This window comes from Choloepus didactylus, chromosome 24, assembly GCF_015220235.1.
Source record: "Choloepus didactylus isolate mChoDid1 chromosome 24, mChoDid1.pri, whole genome shotgun sequence".
NCBI lineage: Eukaryota > Metazoa > Chordata > Mammalia > Pilosa > Megalonychidae > Choloepus > Choloepus didactylus.
The window spans coordinates 4,722,365-4,740,710 of NC_051330.1; the positions used below are offsets into that span (position 1 = coordinate 4,722,365).

The 18,346-nt window shown below is 37.6% G+C and overlaps 1 protein-coding gene and 1 pseudogene across 1 annotated transcript; both read left to right on the forward strand.

The window, feature by feature from the left end:
* The first annotated feature begins 1,511 nt into the window (after positions 1 to 1,511).
* LOC119519806 lies at positions 1,512 to 2,095 on the forward strand (annotated as a pseudogene).
* Positions 2,096 to 10,667: 8,572 nt separating this feature from the next.
* LOC119519905 (olfactory receptor 14A16-like) lies at positions 10,668 to 11,600 on the forward strand. Its single transcript, XM_037817655.1, has one exon. The coding sequence runs from the start codon at positions 10,668 to 10,670 to the stop codon at positions 11,598 to 11,600; it is 933 nt and encodes a 310-aa protein (XP_037673583.1).
* Positions 11,601 to 18,346: the final 6,746 nt, after the last annotated feature.

Consider the following 18,346-nt stretch of genomic DNA (forward strand, 5'->3'; position numbering starts at 1 on the left):
TTTTGCTGTTTTCCTGTAAAGAGTGCTGCATTTGTTTTGTCAGTTAAATTTGAAGATCAGTTTGTACTCTCTGAAACATGATATTAAATTTTGCGAGGTTGCATAGAAAGTATCCTTCACGCAAGGCAGAGTTCAGCTCTGCTACTCCTTAATTATAAGTTTTAATATTTCCAGAATCTCCCCCCATGCCTCACATAATCACAGACTTTCCACTCTAGATGTATCAGGCTTGACTAATTCTCTGCCCTACCTGACTTGACAGAATTTGTCATCTTAAAACTACAAGGTTATCTTTCCCCTACATTGTAAAGTTTTATTCTAATAATGGGAGGCATAGAACTCAGCAAAATCTCAACAATATCCCTATTTCTGAAGCTTTTTGGTTGTTTGTTAATCTGTGTGGCTCCTTTCTTAACTATAAGCTGTCACACAACTTCTAGCTGCCTCAAATTACCTAAAAGTCAATCTTCTCTCTTCAGTGGCATTGCTGGTCTCTGTTTCGCTACCACTTTTCTGTCCCTACAGCCAAGAAATTGAAAACAGAGAAAATCAAGGGTGATCATAAGATACAAGTAGTATTTTCTTCTTTTTCTTTAAGCAGGTAACTCATTTCTGTGCTGTCTTTTGCCTAACACCTGATACTGATTCATATATTCTGTCCATTTTTTGCCAAATACAGTGGAAGGTATTGCATTTTACAAAAATGAAGTCCTAGTTAAATTTGAGGTGTCATCCTCATTTTGGGGGGGGGAGGGTGTTATCACTGAAAAAACAACAGAGTCACATTGGAAATAAACTCAAGTATTGGATAGAAAGCTGTCCTTGGTCATCTTACATGGTAGAAGGAAGAAAACAAAAATGTGCTGTGTCTAACAATGAGCATTGTGCCATAGTCTTCCCCAAAAAACATATCTAATCTTTAATAGTTTTAGATTGTTGCTATTAAAAATGGAAATGTCTCCAGTTTTAATTTTCATCTCAGAAGTATTTACTTTGTTCTATCATATACAAGGAGTTTAGAGCATTGCTTAAGAATGAGGCTTATTTTGGTTTGTATTCTACATTTCCTACTTATAAAATTACAACCCAGAGCAATTTGCTTAAATTCTCCTTGACTCTCTTTATTTACCAAATTTGATGGGAAATAGTAGTTACATAAGAGCTGTTCATGAGGAAAAGATACATTTCTCTACCTTTAGTTTTTTGAACACTCCAATGCAAATTATGCTTATTAAATGTAACCTTTTCATTAATGCTATTGAAAGTAGAGTTATTGGTTCAAGTCATTTCGAGTGATTTTTATTGGATTTGAAACATGGGCTGCATACTTTTCTCCATGCAAAAATAATTAATTCTATTTAAAAGTATATATAGAATCCAGAAAACAGTGAAAAGTATTTCTGATGAAAAGAACTAGAGCCCTCAAAAGTTGTCAACAGGATTCTTTGTGCCTTATTGTATCTGAGTTAAATATATCTTTTCTTTTTGTCATGTCTTTCTTTGTCAATTAGATGACCAATCAGAGCTCAGTGGCACGATTTATACTACAAGGCTTCTCAGACATTCCCACTGTAAATGCTTTCAGCACAGGTGTTTTTCTGATCATTTATGTCTTTGGACTCATGGAGAATATCTCTATCATCACAGTGATTATCAAAGATTACCAGCTCCACACACCCATGTATTTCTTCCTGAAGAACTTGTCCTTCCTGGATATGTGCTATGCCTCAGTCACCATGCCCAAAGCCACTGGCAGTGCTAGCTCAGGTTCCAAGGATATTTCCTTTGCAGAAAGTGTTGCCCAGCTCTACCTGCTCTTCCCCATGGCTGCCTCTGAGTGTTTCCTTCTCACTGCCATGGCCTGTGACCGCTGTGTGGCCATCTACGGACCCTTTCCTACGGGGTCATAACGAGCAGAAACCTCTGCTGGGAGCTTGTTTCCTCAGCCTGGATTTGTGGAGGGCTCTACTCTATTTTCCATGCCATCAACACTTTCCCCCTCCCTTTCTGTGGACATAATGTCACTGATCACTTCCTCTGTGACATTCCCCCTCTCGTGAGGCTTTCTCATGCTGACTACCAAGGAGACGAAGAATTGATATCTTTTTTTTTTTTAATCTTCATTTTATTGAGATATATTCACATACCATGCAGTCATACAAAACAAATCGTACTTTCGATTGTTTACAGTACCATTACATAGTTGTACATTCATCACCTAAATCAATCCCTGACACCTTCATTAGCACACACACAAAAATAACAAGAATAATAATTAAAGTGAAAAAGAGCAATTGAAGTAAAAAAGAACACTGGGTACCTTTGTCTGTTTGTTCCCTTCCCCTATTTTTCTACTCATCCATCCATAAACTAGACAAAGTGGAGTGTGGTCCTTATGGCTTTCCCAATCCCATTGTCACCCCTCATAAGCTACATTTTTATACAACTGTCTTCGAGATTCATGGGTTCTGGGTTGTAGTTTGATAGTTTCAGGTATCCACCACCAGCTACCCCAATTCTTTAGAACCTAAAAAGGGTTGTCTAAATTGTGCATAAGAGTGCCCACCAGAGTAACCTCTCGGCTCCTTTTGGAATCTCTCTGCCACTGAAGCTTATTTCATTTCCTTTCACATCCCCCTTTTGGTCAAGAAGATGTTCTCCGTCCCACGATGCCAGGTCTACATTCCTCCCTGGGAGTCATATTCCACGTTGCCAGGGAGATTCACTCCCCTGGGTGTCTGATCCCACGTAGGGGGGAGGGCAGTGATTTCACCTTTCAAGTTGGCTTAGCCAGAGAGAGAGAGCCACATCTGAGCAACAAAGAGGCATTCAGGAGGAGACTCTTAGGCACAAATATAGGGAGGCCTAGCCTCTCCTTTGCAGCAACCGTCTTCCCAAGGGTAAAACTTATGGTAGAGGGCTCAACCCATCAAACCACCAGTCCCCTATGTCTGTGGTCATGTTAGCAACCATGGAGGTGGGGTAGGCGAATACCCCTGCATTCTCCACAGGCTCCTCAAGGGGGCACTACATTTTTTTTTCCTTGTTTTTGTTTTTTTTTTTTTTAACTTTCCCTTCTTTTTTAAATCAACTGTATGAAAAAAAAAGTTAAAAAGAAAACAAACATACAATAAAAGAACATTTCAAAGAGACCATAACAAGGGAGTAAGAAAAAGACAACTAACCTAAGATAACTGCTTAACTTCCAACATGTTCCTACTTTACCCCAAGAAAGTTACCTAATATAGCAACATTTCTGTGAACTTGTTCCTACTATATCCATCAGAAATTAACAGACCATAGTCATTCCTGGGCATCCCCAGAACGTTAAATAGCTTATCTGTTCTTCTTGGATTATTGTTCCCCCTTCCTTAATTGCTCTCTATTGCTAGTTCCCCTACATTCTACATTATAAACCATTTGTTTTACATTTTTCAAAGTTCGCATTAGTGGTAGCATATAATATTTCTCTTTTTGTGCCTGGCTTATTTCGCTCAGCATTATGTCTTCAAGGTTCATCCATGTTGTCATATGTTTCACGAGATCGTTCCTTCTTACTGCCGCGTAGTATTCCATCGTGAGTATATACCACATTTTATTTATCCACTCATCTGTTGAAGGACATTTGGGTTGTTTCCATCTCTTGGCAATTGTGAATAATGCTGCTATGAACATTGGCATGCAGATATCTGTTCGTGTCACTGCTTTCCGATCTTCCGGGTATATACCGAGAAGTGCAATCGCTGGATCGAATGGTAACTCTATATCTAGTTTTCTAAGGAACTGCCAGACTGACTTCCAGAGTGGCTGAACCATTATACAGTCCCACCAACAATGAATAAGACTTCCAATTTCTCCACATCCCCTCCAGCATTTGTAGTTTCCTGTTTATTTAATGGCAGCCATTCTAACCGGTGTTAGATGGTATCTCATTGTGGTCTTAATTTGCATCTCTCTAATAGCTAGTGAAGCTGAACATTTTTTCATGTGTTTCTTGGCCATTTGTATTTCCTCTTCAGAGAACTGTCTTTTCATATCTTTTGCCCATTTTATAATTGGGCTGTCTGTACTATTGTCATTGAGTTGTAGGATTTCTTTATATATGCAAGATATCAATCTTTTGTCAGATACATGGTTTCCAAAAATTTTTTCCCATTGAGTTGGCTGCCTCTTTACCTTTTTGAGAAATTCCTTTGAGGTGCAGAAACTTCTAAGCTTGAGGAGTTCCCATTTATCTATTTTCTCTTTTGTTGCTTGTGCTTTGGGTGTAAAGCCTAGGAAGTGGCCGCCTAATACAAGGTCTTGAAGATGTTTTCCTACATTATCTTCTAGGAGTTTTATGGTACTTTCTTTTATATTGAGATCTTTGGTCCATTTTGAGTTAATTTTTGTGTAGGGGGTGAGGTAGGGGTCCTCTTTCATTCTTTTGGATATGGATATCCAACTCTCCCAGCCCCATTTGTTGAAAAGACCATTATGACTCAGTTCAGTGACTTTGGGGGCCTTATCAAAGATCAGTCGGCCATAGATCTGAGGGTCTATCTCTGAATTCTCAATTCGATTCCATTGATCTATATGTCTATCTTTGTGCCAGTACCATGCTGTTTTGGCAACTGTGGCTTTATAATAAGCTTCAAAGTCAGGGAGTGTAAGTCTTCCCACTTCGTTTTTCTTTTTTAGAGTGTCTTTAGCAATTCGAGGCATCTTCCCTTTCCAAATAAATTTGATAACTAGCTTTTCCAAGTCTGCAAAGTAGGTTGTTGGAATTTTGATTGGGATTGCATTGAATCTGTAGATGAGTTTGGGTAGAATTGACATCTTAATGACATTTAGCCTTCCTATCCATGAACATGGAATATTTTTCCATCTTTTAAGGTCCCCTTCTATTTCTTTTAGTAGAGTTATGTAGTTTTCTTTGTATAGTTCTTTTACATCTTTGGTTAAGTTTATTCCTAGGTACTTGATTTTTTTAGTTGCTATTGAAAATGGTATCTTTTTCTTGAGTGTCGCTTCAGTTTGTTCATTTCTAGCATATAGAAACATTACTGACTTATGTGCATTAATCTTGTATCCCGCTACTTTGCTAAATTTGTTTATTAGCTCTAGTAGCTGTGTCGTCGATTTCTCAGGGTTTTCTAGATATAAGATCATATCATCTGCAAACAATGACAGTTTTACTTCTTCTTTTCCAATTTGGATGCCTTTTATTTCTTTGTCTCGCCGGATTGCCCTGGCTAGCACTTCCAGCACAATGTTGAATAACAGTGGTGACAGCGGGCATCCTTGTCTTTTCCTGATCTTAGAGGGAAGGCTTTCAGTCTCTCACCATGGAGTACTATGCTGGCTGTGGGTTTTTCATATATGCTCTTTATCATGTTGAGGAAGTTTCCTTCAATTCCTACCTTTTGAAGTGTTTTTATCAAAAACGGATGTTGGATTTTGTCAAATGCTTTTTCAGCATCTATTGAGATGATCAATTGATTTTTCCCTTTTGACTTGTTAATGTGTTGTAATACATTGATTGATTTTCTTATGTTGAACCATCCTTGCATGCCTGGAATAAACCCCACTTGGTCATGGTGTATGATTTTTTTAATGTGTCTTTGGATTCGATTTGCAAGTATTTTGTTGAGGATTTTTGCATCTATATTCATTAGGGAGATTGGCCGGTAGTTTTCCTTTTTTGTAGCATCTTTGCCTGGTTTTGGTATTAGATTGATGTTAGCTTCATAAAATGAGTTAGGTAGTGTTCCATTTTCTTCAATGTTTTGAAAGAGTTTGAGTAAGATTGGTGTCAGTTCTTTCTGGAAAGTTTGGTAGAATTCCCCTGTGAAGCCATCTGGCCCTGGGCATTTATTTGTGGGATGATTTTTGATGACTCATTGGATCTCTTTGCTTGTGATGGGTTGGTTGAGGTCTTCTATTTCTTCTCTGGTCAGTCTAGGTTGTTCATATGTTTCCAGGAAATAGTCCATTTCCTCTACATTATCCATTTTGTTGCCATACAGTTTTTCATAGTATCCTCTTCTAATTTTTTTAATTTCTTCAGGATCAGCAATTATGTCATATTTTTCATTCATTATTTTGTTTATATGGGTCTTCTCTCTTTTTGATTTTGTCAGTCTAGCTAGGGGTTTGTCAATCTTGTTGATCTTCTCAAAGAACCAACTTTTGGTGATATTTATCCTCTCTATTGTTTTTTTGTTCTCTATGTCATTTATTTCTGCTTTAATCCTTGTTATTTCTTTTCTTCTACTTGGTTTAGGATTGGTTTGTTGTTCATTTTCTAGCTTCTTCAGTTGATCCATTAGTTCTTTGATTTTGGCTCTTTCTTCCTTTTTAATATATGCGTTTAGTGCTATAAATTTCCCCCTTAGCACTGCTTTTGCTGCATCCCATAGGTTTTGGTATGTTGTTTTTTCATTTTCATTCGTCTCTATATATTTAGCAATTTCTCTTGCTATTTCTTCTTTAACCCACTGATTGTTTAGCAGTGTGTTGTTTAACCTCCAGGTATTTGTGAATTTTCTAAGTCTCTGATGGTTATTGAATTCTAATTGTATTCCATTGTGGTCAGAAAATGTGCTTTGAATAATTTCGAACTTTTTAAATTTATTGAGGCTTGTTTTATGTCCCAGCATATGATCTATTCTGGAGAAAGTTCCGTGAGCACTAGAATAGTATGTGTATCCTGGTGATTTGGGATGTAATGTCCTGTATATGTCTGTTAAATCTAATTCATTTATCAGATTGTTTAGGTTTTCAATTTCCTTATTGGTCTTCTGTCTGTTTGATCTATCTATAGGAGAGAGTGATGTGTTGAAGTCTCCCACAATTATTGTGGAAACATCAATCGCTTCCTTTAGTTTTGCCAGTGTTTGTCTCATGTATTTTGTGGCACCTTGATTGGGTGCATAGACATTTACGATTGTTATTTCTTCTTGCTTAATTGCCCCTTTTATTAGTATGTAGTGGCCTTCTTTGTCTCTCAAAACATCCCTGCATTTAAAGTCTATTTTATCTGAGATTAATGTTGCTACATCTGCTTTCTTTTGGCTGTAGCTTGCATGAAATATTTTTTTCCATCCTTTCACTTTCAGTTTCTTTGTGTCCCTGTGTCGAAGTTGAGTCTCTTGTATGCAACATATTGATGGTTCATTTATTTGATCCATTCTGCGAATCTATATCTTTGAATTGGGGAGTTTAATCCATTTACATTCAACGTTATAACCGTGAAGGCATTTCTTGAATCAGCCATCTTATCCTTTGGTTTATGTTTGCTCATATTTTTCCCCTCTGTCTATTAATATCCTTTATTGTACCCATACCGAATCTCTTTAGTACTGAACCTTTCTCCAAGTCTCTCTGTCCTTTCTTTGTTTCTCTGTCTGTAGGGCTCCCTTTAGTATCTCCAGTAGGGCAGGTCTCTTGTTAGCAAATGCTCTCAGCATTTGTTTGTCTGTGAAAAATTTAAGCTCTCCCTCAAATTTGAAGGAGAGCTTTGCTGGATAAAGTATTCTTGGCTGGAAATTTTTCTCACTCAGAATTTTAAATATATCGTGCCACTGCCTTCTCGCCTCCATGGTGGCTGCTGAGTAGTCACTACTTAGTCTTATGCTGTTTCCTTTGTATGTGGTGAATTGCTTTTCTCTTGCTGCTTTCAGAACTTGCTCCTTCTCTTCTGTGTTTGACAGTGTGATCAATATATGTCTCGGAGTGGGTTTATTTGGATTTATTCTATTTGGAGTTCGCTGAGCATTTATGATTTGTGTATTTATGTTGTTTAGAAGATTTGGGAAGTTTTCCCCAACAATTTCTTTGAATACTCTTCCTAGACCTTTACCCTTTCTTCCCCTTCTGGGACACCAATGAGTCTTATATTCGGACGTTTCATATTATCTATCATATCCCTGAGGTCCATTTCGATTTTTTCAATTTTTTTCCCCATTCTTTCTTTTATGCTTTCATTTTCCATTCTGTCATCTTCCAGGTCACTGATTCGTTGTTCAGCTTCCTCTAGTCTTGTACTATGAGTGTCCAGAATCTTTTTAATTTGGTCAACAGTTTCTTTAATTTCCATAAGATCATCCATTTTTTTATTTAGTCTTGCAATGTCTTCTTTATGCTCTTCTAGGGTCTTCTTGATTTCCTTCATATCCCGTACTATGGTCTCATTGTTCATCTTTAGTTCTTTGAGTAGCTGCTCTAGGTGCTGTGTCTCTTCTGGTCTTTTGATTTGGGTGCTTGGGCTTGGGTTATCCATATCGTCTGGTTTTTTCATATGCTTTATAATTTTCTGTTGTTTTTGGCCTCGTGGCATTTGCTGAACTTGATAGGGTTCTTTTAGGGTTTGTAGACCTATTGAAGTCCTTATCTCTAATTTATCAGATCTACAGCTTCGTGGAGTACACTTTCTCTAACTAACCAGCAGGTGGCGTCCACGAGCCACCTGTTCTCCACAAGCCAGATCTCCCCTGCTTAGCCTTTTTGGTGAGTGGGGGAGTGAGTCTTGTGGGGCCCAATTGGTGTACCAAGCTTGCGTGTGTAGTTGGTGTTGCCTGCCCTGTATGTGGGGCGTGTTTCTGGGCAGTCGGGGAGGGGGGGTGGCCCTAACAATCAAATCTCCCTGATGATCCTAGAGTTTTAAAGCTGCTGCAATAGTCTAATCCTTCAGTTCAGTCCTGCCACAGTTTGTCTCTGCCACTGACCCACAAGTCTTTGGTATTGGCGTATGGCTCCTGAGACTTGCAAGTGGGCCCCTCTTCCAGGCTGTGCACCCCGGGTCCTCTGTTGAGGGATGACTGTGCTATGTCACAGGTGAGTGCCGTCCCCCCAGGGCAGTTCTGGGCTGCTGGGCTGTGTAGGGAGGCTCCCAGTCTGCTCAAATGATGGCTGAATGGGGCTTTGTTAATTCACACTGCTCCACCTTCCCAGCTCTGGGACATTCAGCTGAGGTTGCAGGGAAGGCTAATGTCCACGCCCAGTTTTGTGGTGTGTGCCTGTTATTTGAAGCACTTCCGTCACACTGGGTTGTCTGGGGCAGCTCTGGGCTATGGGGCTGGCGATGGGCAGGAGTGTTTCCTGTCCACCAGGATGGTGGCTGTGAGCGGACACCCCCCTTTTCTTGGGAAGTTGTGTTGTTTAGTGAATTTTCTCAGCCACTGGATTATTGCCTTTTGTCTCAGAGCTCTCTTAGTTCTGCTCTTGACTTGACGTGCCCAAATTGCAATTCTTTGAAGCTTTCTGTATTGGGCTTCTTAGAGTAATTGTTTTAGAAAAAGAAAAAAGGATTTAAAAAAAAAAAAAAAAAAAAAAAAAACGGCCCTCCTCAGAGATCTAATGGGTTATTGAAATGCTAATAGACAAAGCAACCAGGGCCATTAAGGAAAGGTCCACAGGGCAGAGAGATCAGCTTTGCTTCGGGATTTGCATATGCGCCTCAAGGCCTGAGCTCCGCCCTTCCCCTTTCTGTGTTCACCAGAACTCCAAAAATCCTCTGCTTTTATTTTGGAGTTTTTCGTGTTGTTTTTTTCTATGCCTGTCTCCTCTCTGCTGGGCTGGCTGCTCTCAGAGTCTCTGGTGTCTGGTCTCAGTCTATCTATGGTTGGAGTTTGAATCAGTAGAATGAGTTTCCGATAAGAGCAGCCACTGCAGTTCTCCCTTCTCCTTCCTGGAGCTGACAGCCTCTCCTCCCACGGGACTGAGCCTGGCAGGGAGGGGCGCGGGTCCCCTGGCTGCAAAAAGTTACAGATTTCGCTGATCTCAGCAGTTCCACGTTTTCATGAGTGTTGTATGAAGTATGCCCAAAGACAGATTGCTCTGTGGTGTCCAGTCCACGCAGTTCCTGGCTTTTTACCTACTTTCCTGGAGGAGTAACTAAAACTTACAGCTCACCAGTCTGCCATCTTGCCTCAGCTTAATTTTAAAGAGGGTTCAAGAGAGCACATCATCACAAGGGTCCTTCAGCACCTTCTAAATCATCACACACATTGCACAACACTTTTTCCGACGGCAACTTGCTCGCCCTGACTCTTGGCTCCTCGGTCACCAGCTGAGAAACCTGGGAGAGCTGGAGGGTCGCCTTGGACTGGGTCTGAAGGGGACTATCTGTTTCTTTTTCGGCTCAGTGGAGAAAACCCCAGTCATACTCTTCCAGAGCTGTGAGTTGGGGAAGGGTGGAGACAGCACCTAAATACTTCAGTTTTTTTCCTCAGAATTATTTACATGATAAATTTTCAGAAATTCTGTAGAAATTGAGATTGTTTTCACCAAAGGACAGGACGTAGGGACAGGAAGCCTGCAGAACAATTTAGCTGCTGTTAGTTGGTCAATTTGGATTTATCTAGAGGTTTGGGATGGTTTTGACAGATCCATGGATATTTTAAGTGTTTCAGCATGTTTCAAGAATATTTTTTAACAATATTGTAATGACAGGTTTATGTGAAGTTAAATTAATTTGGTTAAATAAAACTAATTTAACCAAGAAATGACGGATGATCAATCTACTGAAGAGGATGCACATGGAAGAAATATTTCAATAATTTGATAGTGATATTACTACATATAGAGACCCATTATATATTTAATAATCTGAGACTTGAATTTTGATGTTTTCTTCCTATTCCTTGTCATTCATTGATTTTTTGGAACATATTATGACTGCAGTAATGAAAAACAAAACAACTGTGACTGAATTTATCCTCATGGGCTTTCCTACCAATCAAAGTGTGTCCATTTTGCATTCAGTGCTCTTCTCATTCATTTACTTCTGGTCCCTGATGGGGAATGTCCTCATTATCATGATCACGACTTTGGACCAGCACCTCCACAACCCCATGTACCTCTTCCTGAAGAATTTGTCCTTGATGGACCTGTGCCTCATTTCAACGACTGTCCCCAAGTCCATTTTAAACTCCTTGACCCACAAAAACACCATCTCTTTCCTTGACTGTGTTACCCAGGTCTTCCTGGTGTTTTTATTGGCAACTGCAGAGCTGCTCCTCCTCACGGCAATGTCCTTTGACCGCTACGCTGCCATCTGCCACCCTCTGCACTATGAAGTCATCATGGACACGGGCATGTGTGTGCAGATGGCGGCTGCTGCTTGGCTGGGTGGGGGTCTGACAGCTGTGATGCACACGGCTAGTACCTTCTCCTTATCCTTCTGTGGGTCCAGCGTGATCTGTCAGTTCTTCTGTGACATCCCCCAGTTATTAGCTATTTCTTGTTCAGAAAACTTAATGAGAGAAATTGTGCCCATCCTTATCAGTGTGGTCTTGAGTTTCTGCTGTTTTATTTTCATCATCATTTCCTACATCTACGTCTTCTCCACTGTCAAGAAGATTCCCTCAACAGAAGGCCAGTCAAAAGCCTACTCCACCTGCATTCCACACCTGCTGGTGGTTGTGTTATTTCTCTCCACTGGCTACATTGCTTATCTAAAGCCCACCACAGGGTCCCCTTCTATTTCTGACCTTGTCATTTCTGTGTTCTACGCAGTGGTACCTCCAACCTTGAATCCCATCATATACAGTATAAGAAACAAAGCTGTGAAGAATGCTCTGAGGAGGCTGATACTGGGAAATCTTATCAAAAAATAAAACATACTGCTGTTTTTCTTTCACTAGGAAATATAATTTAAAAGTGTCCACATATCATTTATTCAGTTCTCTTCCAACATTTACTGGAAAATATTTAAAGATGAAACAAAAGGACCAATACCCCATTGCTTTATTATATATTTTCCTTGTTCAGAAAAGTTACTCTTCTATTGCAAACCTTGGGAATTCCTACAGTAATGGATCCTCTTCCAACCCCCCTCTTGAGTGGCATTCATAAGCTGAATTCAAGCCATTTTTATAGGCTATAACAAAATATATTTGACAGAAAGTACCACCACACTTAAGCAACTTGTACAAAAAAATGAAATGAAACACATAAACAAAAAAAAAGAACCTCATATATATATTCCCATATTTTCAATTTAAATTACTAATATCTTTTTGACATACCTTCATTTATTTCCTGTATAGATAAATGTCTTATTTATATATCACTGTGGTAGATAAGTTACATCAAAATTAAATGTGTGATCTCACTCACTTCATTGTACTTATGGGAAGCTATCCTTCCTTTTAGATATGAATTTTGGGTTTTCTATTAAAGGAAAAATGGAAGATTTGTGTAAAGTGAATTTTTCCAGAAAAGTTATCCAAACCAAAGGGAGTAGACAAACTATGAGTCATGTATCATAAAGAATGAATATTACTTTGGCTGATGCTTTATCTCTCCCAACATAACTCTACTTTCTTTATGCCTTTTATAAAAAATAAATTTATATATATATAAGTATAAACATCTTAACAAGCTTATTTGTACTTTTAAAATAGAACTAGTACCTTATATTTGTACTTTCATTTTGTCTATATTTGAGATTTCTCCTAAAATAACAAATTTTGTTTTGATGGTCGTAGATTGACTTTCTTCTAGATTTCTCATAATTTCCTCAATGCCTTATCCTTATATGAAAAATGTTCTTGAAATCTCATAATAATATAAATCCTTATTGTCCTGAAGCTTTTGTACTGTAAATTATAAGACTGTCTATTACACTTTATGAAATATTATGAAATTATTTCTCCATAATATGTCATATCTTTTAATTTGTATTAGGCATGCAAAACCCTTTTAAAATTAGTGAATACATTCTTTTATCAAGGATAGATCTCATTTAAATACTGTTTAAGATATATTCCAACTTTCAGGAAGAATTTTTTCACATAGGCATATAGAATAGGAATTGCTATAATTTATTATTTGTTCTGATGCAGAAGAACATATGTATTTACTGTTTGTTATTCTACACTCTAAATCATCTCTTCAATAATTTGTGGTGTCATAATATTTATGGTCAACTTGAATGTGCTTTCAAATGATAAAGATACTAAAGTCTACTTCATGTAAATATTCTTTATATGTAGTTGTCCCTTTATCTATGCTTTTGTTATTTTTACTTAATATAATGTCTAAGAATGATGTCATAAATCTGTCAAATTATTTCTTTGTGATCTTTGATTGCTTCAAATTGATGATGTTACCAATTCATTACATTCAATTCATGTTAATTTACATATTTTAAATTTTATGTACCAATGTGTATATGTATACTGAGAGCAAAATGATCTTGAGATTTTTTTTTCAGAAGCTTTAAAGAAAATTGGGAAATATTTTCCAAAATGCTGAAAAACATTGCTCAATCAAGTCTCTTTATATTACAATTAATAAAAGAAGAAATTCCATCATTTTGATTAAAAAGTGACAGCATAATAAGTTTAATCATGACATATGTCATATCACACAGGAAATACCACAGCCCACGTCAGAAGTTGGCTTTAGCCTAAACACTATTCTGCTCCATTTTTAACCTTTCCCAATGACCAATTTCCTAAGCATAGACTTTCAAGACTCTACAATACTCAAATTTGTATGGATTGTCCCTTATCATTCAGCCTTTGATTTTACTATGGAAAACCAGGTGATAATACCCAACACTGTTAGTCCTTTAAAAGAGGCACTCACAAGGTTGTTGCAAAGATTGTAACAGTAATTCATGTTTCTGGAATAGGCAATCAAAAATGCTGATGATCATTTATCAATTAATGTTCATTAAAAATTCTTATGCTTTATTCTTATTGAATAGACTTATTGAAGGGACTTATGCAGACCCTTAGCCTCTTTGTGATTTTAACTGATGTTCTTCAGATATGTTTCTCTAATAACAAGCAAAAATAAATGCACTTGGGGAACTTTTGAGTGCCAAATAATCCTGCATATCTCAAAATAACCTTATCAAGATAAGCAAATGCCACAAACCAACAGAAAATTGCAAAGCACATCAAGAAACTAGAAGATATGGACAAGCCATCAACCAATTTATAAAGGTAGAGGAGAAACAGAACTAGGAGGAATTAATCAAGAAGTACAAGAAATGTCCAAAACCACTCCAATGAGTTGGCTAAGTATATAAAGGGGTTCAAGAAGAATCAATAAGAGCATGAGGAAAAATTTGAAAGAGTAAATAAAAATAGCAGATCTTATGGAAATTAAAGATACTGTTGATCAAATTAAAAACATACTAGAGACACACAGCAGCAGATTTGAAGAGGCAGAAGAAAGAATAAGTAAATTATAGGACAGGGAAATTGAATGCTACTGCAGAAAAGAACAAATGGTGAAAAAAATTGAAAACTTTGAAATGAATCTCAGGGAAATGATGGACAACATTCACAGCCCAAATATAAGAATCATTGGTATCCCAGAAAAAGAAGAGTAAAGGACTAGCAAGAGTATTTGAATATATTTGAGGTAAACTTCCCAACCATTCTAAAATGAAACAGATATGCAAATCAAAGATGCCCAACAAAACTCCAAAATGAATCAATAAAAAAAAAAAACTGAACATAATCAGAATGTCAAATGGTGAATAGAAGGAGAAAATTTTAAAAGCAGTAAGAGAGAAGAGATCCACCACATACAAGAGAAACCACATAAGACTAGGTACCAACTACTCAGCAGGCATGAAAGTGGCAAGAAGGTAGTGGTTCGACATATTTAAGACTCAGAAAGTGAAAATTTTCCTGCCAAAATTTCTATATCCAGCAAAGATCTCCTTCAAAATTGAGGGAGAATTTAAAATTGTCACAGAAAGTCAAATGCTGAGAGAATTTGTTAGCAAGATACCTATCCTGAAAGAAATATTAATGGAAGTTCTACTGGCTGAAAAAATGAAAGGAGAGAGAGATCTGGAAAAAGGCACAGAACTGAAGAGTATTAGTGAGGCTAACTTAAATGGGGAAAAAAATGCAAGGAGAGGAACGGATCTGACAAATAAAAATGAAATGATAAGATGGTTGATTCAAAAAATTACCATCACAGTATTAGCATTGAATGTCAATGAATTAAACTCCCCAATCAAAAGAAACAGATTGGCAGAGTGGGTTAAAATGTATGATCCATCTGCCTGCTGTTTACAAGACACTCATCTTAAAACCAGTGATACAAAGAGATTGAAAGTGAATGGATCTAAAAAAAGTATTCCTTGCAAGCTATAGCCCAAAGAAGGCAGTGGTAACGATACTAATATCACACAAAATAGACTTTAGGTGCAAAGATGTGGTAAGAGATAAAGAAGAGCACTATGTAATAATAACAGGGATGGTTTACCAAGAAGAAATAACAATCATAAATGTTTATACACCCAATCAAGGTGTACCAAATAACATGAAACAAAGTTTGGCAAAACTGAAGGAAGCAATATATGTTTATACAATAAGAGTGGGAGACCTCAATACACCACTTTCTTCTATAAATAGAACAACCAAAAAGAGGATGAATAAGGAAATTGAAAACCTAAATCATCTGATAAATGAATTGGATTTAACAGACATATATAGAATATTACCTCCCAAATCACCAGGATATTCATTCTTCTCTAGTGCTCATGGAACTTTCTCCAGAATAGATCATCTGCTGGGACATAAAATGAGCCTCAATTAATTTAAAAAAACTGAAATTATTCAAAGCACATTCTCTGACCACAATGGAGTACAATTAGAAGCCAATAACCATCAGAGACTTAGAAAATTCACAAATACCTGGAGGTTAAACAACATGCTCCTAAACAATTAGTGGGTTACAGAAGAAATAGCAAGAGAAATTGCTAAATATATAGAGATAAATGAAAATGAGAACACAACATATCAAAACCTATGGGATGCAGCAAAAGTGGTACTGAGGGGGAAATTTATAGCACTAAATGTATACATCAAAAAGGAAGAAAGAGCTAAAATCAAAGAACTAATGGAGCAACTGAAGAAGCCAGAAAATGGGCAGCAAAACAATCCTAAACCAAGTGGAAGAAAAGAAATAACAAGGATTAAAGCAGAAATAAATGACACAGAGCACAAGAAAAACAATAGAGAGGATAAATAACACCAAAAGTTGGTTCTTTGAGAAGATTAACAAGATTGCCAAGCCCCTAGCTAGACTGACAAAATCAAACAGAGAGAAGACCTGCAGATCCTGAAGAAATTTTAAAAATTATAAGAGGATACTATGAACAAAAGAGGATACCAGGCACAAAAAGAGAAATATTATATGCCACCACTAATGTGAACATTGAAAAATGTAAAACAAATAGTTTAGAATATAGAATATAGAATGTAGGGGAACTAGCAATAGAGGGCAATTAATGAAGGGGGAATGATAACCCAATAAGAACAGATAAGCTATCGTGGGTAAATTTAACGTTCTGGGAATGCCCAGGAATGACTATGGTTTGTTAATTTCTGGTGGGTATGGTAGGAACAAGTTCACAGAAATGTTGCTATACTAGGTTATTTTCTTGGGGTAGAGTAGGAACATGTTGGAAGTAAAGTAATTATTTTAGGTAGTTGTCTTTTTCTTACTCCCTTGTTATGGTTTGCTTGAAATGATTTTATTGTATGTTTCCTTTTAATCTTTCATATAGCTAATAGTTAATTTAAAAAAAAACTATTAAAAAAAAAAAACCACAATGAAAAAAAATATGCAGAGCTCCCCTGAGGATCTGGTGGAAAATGCAGGGGTATTGGGCTTCCCCACCTGGATGGCTGCTAATGTGCTCACAGACATAGGGGACTGGTGGTTTGATGGGCTGAGTCCTCTACCACAGGATTTGCCCTTGGCAAGACTCTTGCTGCAAAGGAGAGGCTAGGCCTCCCCATAATTGTGTGTAAGAGCCTCCTCCCGAATGCCTCTTTGTTGTTCAGATGTAGCCCTCCCTCTCTAGCTAAGCCAACTTGGCAGGTGAAATCACTGCCCTCCCCACTATGTGGGATCTGACACCCAGGGGAGTGAATCTCCCTGGCAACGTGGAATATGTCTCCCGGGGAGGAATCTAGACCTGGCATCGTGGGATGGAGAACATCTTCTTGACCAAAAGGGGGATGTGAAAGGTAATGAAATAAGCTGCAGTGGCAGAGAGATTCCAAAGGAGCGAGTGGGCACTCTTACACACAATATATGTAATTATGTATAATTTTAGGTTCTAATGATTTGGAGTAGCTAGCAGTGAATACCTGAAACTATCAAACTACAATCCAGAACCGTTGAATCTTGAAGAGAATTGTATAAAAATGTAGCTTATGAGGGGTGACAATGGGATTGGGAAAGCCGTATGGACCACAGTCCCCTTTGTCCAGTGTATGGATGGATGAGTAGAAAAATGGGGGCAAAAGAAAAAAAAAAAAAAGGCACCCAGTGTTCTCTTCATTTCAGTTGTTCTTTTTCTCTTTAATTTTTATTCTTATTATTTTTTGTGTGTATGGTAATGAAAATGTTGAAAAATTAATTTTGGTGATGTACGCACAACTATATACTGGTACTCTGAACAATTGAATGTATGCTTTGTATGACTGCATGGTATGTGAATATATCTCAATAAAATTGAATTAAAAAAAAAAGTTGATGGCATTTTTCTATCATTTTTATTCAAGATTCACAGTATGTGTACAATCTCAAATTCACTTCCTCAAAAGAATTGTCTACTATAATTTATTCATTACTAATTATTGACAATTATGTGTGTTGGTGAGCTAATTAGATACTGTGGTACTATTTACATTCTTATGTCTAGATGTGCAAGTCTGTATTTTATTTTGTTTTGATATTAAATTTTTGCATGCATTAGACAAGAGAAATACAAATGAAATTAAGCAAAATATGGTTTTGGTTAGAATGACATTTAAAGCAGACATTTCTCTACTTCTTTCCCTAAAGCAATTAAATGAGAGTGAAATTAAGAGAAAATTTATACCCCCAAAGATAAAGAAAAGGAGGAAAGAAGCCACTACCTAGGGGAAATATCAGGTATTTTGTATGATGAGAGAGTTCATTCAAAAGGACATAAAACTGCACCTCTGCTCTCCACGTCAGGAATGAATCTTCCTGATGGAAGTAGTGGAATGTAGAGGCTGCAGAGGTTGAGGCAGAGAACCATCAGCCTGCAGGAAAAAGGCACCGTAAAAACGGAGGGTGGGGTGAGAGATATACATTAAAAAGGATATTCAGATATTTTATGCTGTGAAGGAATTAATTTCTTCTAAAGTTGTTTTGCAGAATGCTGCTGGCTAAGCAAAGACTCCACTGGGAGATTCCTGGGCTGGGGTCCTTGCTGGAGGAATTGACCCCTTCGAATATAACTGCAAATGTCACTCCTCTACCCAAACAATCCGAGGTTTTCCTCTCCCGCACAGTGAAAATTAAAAATCCTCGCGTGCAGAGCAGTGTGCACCGACGCAGCCCTCTC